Source organism: Diorhabda sublineata, chromosome 5 (genome assembly GCF_026230105.1).
Source record: "Diorhabda sublineata isolate icDioSubl1.1 chromosome 5, icDioSubl1.1, whole genome shotgun sequence".
NCBI lineage: Eukaryota > Metazoa > Arthropoda > Insecta > Coleoptera > Chrysomelidae > Diorhabda > Diorhabda sublineata.
The window spans coordinates 36,224,494-36,233,058 of record NC_079478.1 but is presented as its reverse complement, the minus strand read 5'-3'; the positions used below and the strand labels follow the sequence as shown (position 1 = coordinate 36,233,058).

Below are 8,565 nucleotides of genomic sequence, written 5' to 3'. Positions count from 1 at the left end.
AGTGGTTTACAATGATAAATCTCACAACACTGTAAATTGATACGACACAGCTGCCAACCGTTAGATTTTAATTTTCCCTATCGAAATTACTAACCAAAAGGTATTGATTCGGAATGAGTAGGTTATTGATGATTGTAAGTAATAAATTTTATGTTATAAATAAAAGATAATTGTAGAAAAATGTAAATTTATTTCAACAAATTCTTAACAACGTAAATTTATTATTAGGATCAAGTTCGACTTCGTTATCAGATTCAATATTTAAATGTTCCATTTCCTCGCATATTTCCTTGACAGTTTTCTTTTTTCTTCTCTTTCTACCCATTGGTTGCATAGCCACTTCCGTTATCGTAAATTCCTTCACTTTATTAATAATTAAACAAAAACTATCTAAAATACTTGGCGAGTCTTTGAGTAATAATTCAACGTACTCATCCAAATTACTCCTCTTGTTCAAATTTTTCGTAAAATTATAAACAAACGTACAATTAAGACACTCCGCTATAGAAATACTTCGTAACGGAAAACCTAACAACGTATTCAGATAATCTACGTGTAGTAAGCAACTTTGGAACTCGGAAATTGAATGTACTAACGCCCTATCGAAAATCTTAGGATTTCTAATCATTTTATCATCCATCTCGAAGTAATAAATCAATTTTTTTAAACAATTAACGCAATCATCTTTGTTGATATATTCCAAAGCGGATTTAACGTTATCGGGTTTATGGTAAGTTAATTTTGAGGTTATGCGAGACTGCGAGTGTTTTTTTAAAAAAATTTTACTAGATCGATAAAAAAACCCAATTTTTTCATCGACGTAGCTCAAAATTAACTTCGATAATATTATAGAATATACAATACACCAATTAGTATTAGATTTATTTAAATAATAGTTAATCGTTATTAATAATAAATGCCACGATTCCGGGAAGTTATTTAAACATTTTTTATAATTTTTATCGATTTTTAACACGTTTTCAAAGTATTCGTATTTATTTTCTTTATTTAAAGTTTTAATTTCTTCGTATTTCGGTAAATTCACTTCACAGGGTGGTATTTTTACTTTACCTACTTGATATGCGGTTATTCTACAGATACATATCAAACTATTGGTTTTCCCTGTAAGAATTTTGTATATTGCGCTTAATATATCGAAACTAATGTTATGGGAGTGATTTGATGTGTTATTTTCAACTTGGGGTATACAATAATATTGATTATATACGAGGATATCCATAAAACAGGGAGGGTAAATACAAGTTCGAAAATTTTGTAAAAATTCCATTGGTAGATTTAAGTCCGGTTCGTTTGGTGTTATAAATATTTCTTCTTCTGAAGACGAATCTTCTTCATATGGAATTTCTTCGTCTTCATCGTCAATTTCAATGCTATTATTAACTTTATCTAAATCAATTTCTATTTTAACCTTATTTTTTATATTCAAATCAATCCCTAAATACTTCATATATTTACTATTAAAACAATTATATCCTTTTATCGCCTTTTCTATTTTATACAAAATTATCGTCCTTTTTGTTTTTTTGTACCTACTAAGGACTTTTTGTAAAGCACTTTCTATTGTTTCATTTTGAAGCCAAATTAACAGCGATTTTATCCTTTTTTGTTGGTCGCTTTGGTTCCCATGGCATTTTTGGATTTTTAAATTCTTATAAAACATTGTAAACACCCCTCTTTTTACATAATCGTTCCCTACAAATCATTATAAATAGCAAAAAAATCGTATCAAAACTAAATTAACTCACCTAAAAGAACAGCAAGTATTGGTAAACTCGTTTTTTGTAAACCCTCAAACGATTTAAGAAAATTCTCAACTTTATAAATCTTACAACAAATATATTTATAGACGTTTTTATTCGCAGTTTTCCCTCTTTTGATTGTCATATCGAAAGTTGAAAAAGGTATATATAAAGTATCAAAAATGAAATAATCCGAATCGAAACTGAGAACGGGACAGTTTAAAGCTGAAGCTATATTAGCAATATCGGTATCCCCTTCGAAATCGCATCGAACTTTATTTACCTTTCTTTCCCTCGTAACATCCTCGAAAACGATTCTTATGAATAGAGGAAATACTGATATGGAAGTTTCCGTGACGCTGTTTAGTAGATTGGAAGATTTGATTTTGTTTTTCATTCTACTAATAACTGTGTTTACTTTCCTTTTTTCATAACCACCGTCGAAAATAACGTGAGGAGTTATATTGCACTGTGCTAGTAGGTCGTAAAAATCGTTCACTGTTTTAGAAAATTTATCGTAATCGCCTCCAAAACAATCGTGTGTCGATGTATGCCATTTATATAATTGGCAAGCAATCGAATTTCCATCTACAACTAGATTTGTATCGTGTAATTCGTAATTTTCTAAATATAAATGAGATCTGTTTTGTATAAACGTTGTCAGACCCCTGATACCCATTTTAATACGTAAAACTTTGAAATTTTAGTCACGTTGACATTTTGATAACATTGTGGTTATGTTTGACATTTTTACATAGACAAAATATAAATTTAGAGTATACTTTTGGCTTTCGGTAACTATGATTCCGGATCAAATAGATCACTAGTCAGTTGATTGCTGATACTAATCAAAAACGAGATCATAGTTTTTGAAAGTCGAGTGGCAATTTCGTTATTACTTCCTTCCATGATATTTATTCAAATTCATAATAGATTGTTAACGTTTAATATTAGTTAGCGGTTATTAACAATTTTCCCTTCACTTGGAACTTACAACAGTGAACATGATTCGATTACCGATCCGTATATTTAGATCGTGATCTGGTTAACCCGATTTTCCGAAAGTCCTTTATGTCTGTGATGACAATAAAACTTCAAATTTCCAATATATATTATTATGTCAAGTGTAAATTTTTAGCTGATTTTGTATGTATAAAAAATTCATATCGTATATCGTATATAACATTTTACAAATTTCATGTACAATACACGCAAATTTTTATCGCTAAAAAGTGCCTAGCATCTTCATATGAAGTTGACAGTTGACATAACCTATATAAATAAAAAACTGTTTTGATTAGCCAAATTATTGAGTTTAAAAATGTTTTTGAATAAATGATTTCCAGTTATAGACGTATATTATGTAACGATACATATTTATATTCGAATAAATAAAATTCGAAATCGTAAAATTCGTCAAAATGGGTATAAAAGGTTTAACAACTTTCGTAAGAAACAAATCTGAACTTTGTATGGATTCTTACGAATTACACGACACAAACGTTGTAATAGATGGAGATGCGGTACTATGTCAGTTATACTTGAACCATACCATCCCAAGAAACGGCTGTTTCGGCGGCGATTATGATAAATACGGTAATACAATATACAAGTTCTTCCATATGTTATTCCAGTGTAAAATAACTCCTTATATTATCCTCGACGGAGGATACGAGAGCCGTAAAATGGATCGAATATTAGAAAGGTTTAAAGGGAGGATAGATCAAGTGGAAAATCTGAATTCCAGAACCCAATCGAGGAATGATACAACACCTCTGTTAATGAGAGAAGCATTCGAAGATATCGTATTAAAACTCGGAATTAAACTGATAAGATGCGATTTTGAGGGTGATAGAGAAACTGCCAACATCGCAAAATCATTAAAATGTCCTGTAATTAGTAATGATTCTGATTTTTATATATTTGATGTTCCTTATATACCATTTCCAACCGTTAGAATGACAGTTAGAACTGGATCTTCATTAAATCCAGATACCAAACAAACTGTTAGTTATAGATACATCCCGTGTCAAGTTTATAGAATCGATAAATTTTTACAGTGTACAGGGGGTTTGAGTAAAGATAAACTACCCCTTTTAGCAGCTTTAGTTGGAAATGATTTCGTAGACGGAATCGATGTTACGAAACTCGGTATTAGAGTAGCTAATAAACATTTTTTAATCAGAATCGAGGCTATAATAGATTGGTTAATATCAGAAACCAAAGAAACTGCGTTAAGTAAAGTATTAGATTTATATGAAGGGAAAGAACGGGAAGAAATGATTAAAAAACTTGATGACGCGATGAACGGTTATGATTTCAAAGAAAGTAAATATTTGAAGTATTTAATCGACAATTATGATGAAAGTACAAAATCCGATTTCAATATGGATCAGTATAATAGTTATGAAAAACTAGTGGAAACTTTTCCTAAATTATTCATCGATAATTTTCGGAAATCCTTGTACCCGACTCGATTTATGGATATTTTGACGCAAAATAAATATTACAATTTCAAACCGCAAGTTGAGGTTATGGACGACGAACACGCTCATACGATTAGCAACGACATTATGGCCGCTATACACAAAATATTAACTGGTTCTTCTGAAAATCTAGTTTGTCTTATAAGATTAAAAAATGAAGTAAGCGAGGACGCTTTACCTTTATGCGACATGGATCTACCTACGTTCAACGAGATTCAAACAATGGATATCGAAGATAGAAGAAGAGTTATTTTAAAAATATTAAATATCAATGAACGTTTTGTAATGAAATCGTTAACATGTTTTCCCGATAATTGGTATTTGCTGATACTAACTTTGAAATATATGATTGATAAATTCGTGATACCTTGGCCTGTAGTTTATTCGATTCTCTTTTGTAAATTAGTAATCGACGTTATAGATCCTAAAATAGGTTTCTTTCGATCGGGGGAATCTTTTAATAAACAATTTCACAATAAAATCAAAGAGATCACTGCAAATAGGAAGCAAATTATCGCGAATACTAAAACTTTAAAAAGTTCTTTAGACAGCATTACTTTTGAAGATACTCTAATCGGCATGAGTCGAGTGATTCTTTACTTTGAATTCGATAGGAGGTTGAAAAAAAACGTTGGTTTATACGACAGGAAATTGATGCATTCGTTGTCGCAATTTCAAAGTTGTCTTTTACACATTAAAAGTCTTAATCAATTACTTAACATGCCATATCACGATTTTTTTATAACCGAATGTTTTAATGGCACTTTTGTTTATAATTTTACTTGTAGTTTAAGAAAAAGGGATGAATTGGATGGTTACGTTACGTATTTATTTCACAGGGCTCCTTTAGTATTGAATAGCTTCGAAATTATCATTAAATTGATTAAAGGAATTGATAATGACGAAGATAAACACACTGTAAACAGCAAATAACTTTTATAAATATGTATTATTTGTATATGTTTTTATATTGATTTTAGTACCAAATATATATTATTTTTTTATAAATAATTTTATTTTTTCCTATTATTATCACAATAAAACTGAATTATGGTGTTTTTACGTACCCTTATTCTATTTGCTACTTAGTTAAAGAGTGAATCCGCAATCACGCTACATATTTTTTGATAATTAAATACCTTAAATTATTTTCAAACTTAAAACACTCACTGAAATATATTCTGTTTTGATAAAAAAAAAATTAAATTGATAATAATTAATTAAACCAAACACTATAATTTCCACGTAAAAATTGCATACTTTCAATACAATATATATGTTTACTTTTGAAGCGAATATATTTCACTCACGTATTAAAAGAAAATTAAAATTTTCATTTTTATATAGTTTTTTTTAATATACCTAGTTGTTAGGTTAACCGTCGTATTCATGTGAAGTTTTAAATTATGGCGAACATATGAATGCCAATATGGCTACCGCGAAATTTCGAATTTGACGAATGAGGATTATTTTAAAAATCACGGACTGTATGGAAACCAACCAAAGTTCCTGTCTGATATACACATGATCTTAAAAACTCTTTTCATTGGTCAGGTGTGAAAGTCTACAATCTATGAACATATGAATATCGTCGAATGCTTTAGTATTAGTCGAACTATTATAAGTTGTTGTTCGGTTTTATATAATTAATATTTTCAGACATTCAGTGAAATGTGAAATAAATCACCGATGGTAGAGAATCACTTTTTTTTATAAAATTCTCGGTAATAAAATTTACGTTTAATTATGTGACAAATAGCTTTAGAATTTATAAATAATGCAATGTGATGGTTTCTTCTATATGGTCTTCTGGAAAATGGGTAATTTGTGAGTGAATAAAGTGTTTATTGAATTTTGTTGTGTGTTTTGTGAAATCGACGATGTTTATGGAAAAAACCAAAACCGGTTCGAACCTGTTTGATGCTGGTTTTTCATTTGAGAATTCGGAAGGTAAGGAAATAAATTTTATATGTTATAAAATCTTTATTCATATAAATATGTTAGAGAACAACGTTATATTAAAAAAAAATTAATATAAATATAATATTGGCAAGACAATAAAAAAAAAACACAACCAGTAAATATTACACAAGAAATGTTGGTCAAGATCGAAAATCGTTTAATATATTGTTGCCAGATTTGTAATAATAGTGGGAAAAATATGATTATTGCAGATTATAAAAATTGCAAAATACAGGGGGCGATCGGAATGTTGGAAACTATATAAGGAATAAGTTATTTTAAAAATTTTAGATTTAGGTTTAAAAAAAAACTCAAATTTCATTCTGAAAGCTATAAATACTTATTTTTAATAAAAATTAACGTGATATTTCAACTTTTTTGTTTTTATTAGTCCCCCAGTAACATTCGCAAGATATTTGATATTCGAGATTGTGGTATTAAACATAATTTTATGATTTTTTAAAACGCCCCTTTTAGAAAAATGTAAAAACTGGCCTCGATAAATTGACTTAACCTTATCACAACTAATAATATGTATGTGGTTCGATTCGAAAAGGCATCATTATCATGTTCGTGATTCAATTTACGAAAGTTGTACTTAATGTGGAATTAAATACGATGTAAAATCGAAAAAAAAAATTTTTTTGGTCCTTCCAGCAGGTTTTTCGATCTATATTTCTATATAAGTAACGAAAGCTCACTCCTTAATATGTAAATGATTCCGAAAGTCTCTTCTTGTATCACCGCGGAAAATTTTGTGTGTCGTGAATATTTTAGACCAAAAAGTTGATAGATCAGGGTAGAAACTTTTCAAAACGATAAACAATGAAAAAAAAAAAATAATAGTAGGATGAATTGGGGTGAAAATTTATTTATTTTGTCAATGTATTTTAGCTTGATATCGAAGAAGCACCCCAATTTCCAATCGAAAATTCTCCCGTTAAAAAATCAGATTTTTTTGGAAAATTTGGCACCGCTTCTTCGAACGAGCGATTTAAGGTGGAGGGGGAACGGGGTGAGTTTTTAAGGGTAAAAAACGGTTTATTTCGATTTCCGGTGAAACTACAAGTCCTATGGAAAAAAGTGGATTAGAAAAATTGTGGGTAATAAAAAGATCTACAACTTTTGTTTTCACACTTTTTTCACATAACCTCAAAATTTATGTGAAAAATTGAAATAATTAAAATTTTGTTTTTTTTTCACGAATTTTTCATGTCCCAAATATACTGTGATTTATTTCATTTGAAATATTTATTTTTTGACCGTATTTTGGCATTATATCGAATTTTCAATCGAAAATTCTTAAAAAAACGGTTTTTTTTTTGAAAAAAACCCGTGATATTTTTGATATCTCTACTTAACGACCCCCACCCCCCCAAGAAGTTAGAAACATTTTGACGGTTGTTCTAGGTTTGTCCTAAAACGGCATCAAGCTGAGACCAAAACTCGAAAAAAATCCTATTTTTCAACTGATATCGCGATTTCGAAATCTGTTCTGTATTGTACTAGGTTTGTTCTACGCTACCCCTAAAAATGAAGTTCGAGAAAAATAAAATTTTCGGAAAATGATTCTTTTTATTGGTTGTTCTAAAATGTTTCGAAGAATTGCATTCGATTATCAGTTTTTTCCCATTTTTTTGAGGCCTTATCAATCAAATACGGATTCCTTTTAATGATACTAAGATTCCAGAAAAGTAAACTGTCATTAGAACAACTCGACGATAGCTCGAAATTCGGTACCTGCCAAAAAACTATTTCCCGCATATTTCGCGAAAAATTATTTTTTTCTCGAACTTCATTTTTAGTGGTAGCGTAGAACAAACCTAGTACAATACAGAACAAATTTCGAAATTGCCGTATCAGCTGAAAAATAGGATTTTTTTCGAGTTTTAATCTCATCTTTATGCCGTTTTAGGACAAACCTAGAATAACCGTCAAAATGTTTCTAAATTGAAATGGCGGTGCCAACTTTTTGGGGGGGCGGGGGTCGGAAAGTAGAGGTATCAAAAATATCACAGGGTTTTTGAAAAAAACCGATTTTTTGAGAATTTTCGATTGAAAATGTCAAAATACGGTGAAAAAAATAAATATTTCAAATCAAATAAATCGCAGTATATTTGGGACATGAAAAATTCGTGAAAAAAATTGTTTTTTGTAAAAAATAAAAAACCAAAATTTTAATTTTCTCATACATTTTGAGGTTACGTAAAAAAAGTGCAAAAACAAAAGTTGTAGATCTTTTCATTATCTACAATTTCGCAATTCAACTTTTTTCTCTAGGACTTGTAGTTTCACTGGAAATCGACTCAGATCGTCCGTAAATAATTTTTCCTTTCATTTTTATAATATTTTCCTCC

General features: G+C 29.6%; 2 protein-coding genes across 2 annotated transcripts; one reads left to right on the top strand and one right to left on the bottom strand.

Annotated features, from left to right (window-relative positions):
• Window positions 1–170: 170 nt before the first annotated feature.
• LOC130444161 (protein asteroid-like) lies at window positions 171–2,540 on the bottom strand. Its single transcript, XM_056779202.1, has 2 exons — window positions 1,767–2,540; window positions 171–1,713 (listed from the first exon to the last, which is right to left on the bottom strand). The coding sequence occupies exons 1-2, from the start codon at window positions 2,437–2,439 to the stop codon at window positions 194–196; spliced, it is 2,193 nt and encodes a 730-aa protein (XP_056635180.1). The 5' UTR covers window positions 2,440–2,540; the 3' UTR covers window positions 171–193.
• A 477-nt stretch (window positions 2,541–3,017) lies between these two features.
• LOC130443904 (protein asteroid-like) lies at window positions 3,018–5,248 on the top strand. The gene has a single exon (XM_056778795.1). It carries the CDS (start codon window positions 3,182–3,184, stop codon window positions 5,177–5,179), a length of 1,998 nt encoding a protein of 665 aa, XP_056634773.1. The 5' UTR covers window positions 3,018–3,181; the 3' UTR covers window positions 5,180–5,248.
• The last annotated feature ends 3,317 nt before the right edge of the window (window positions 5,249–8,565 follow it).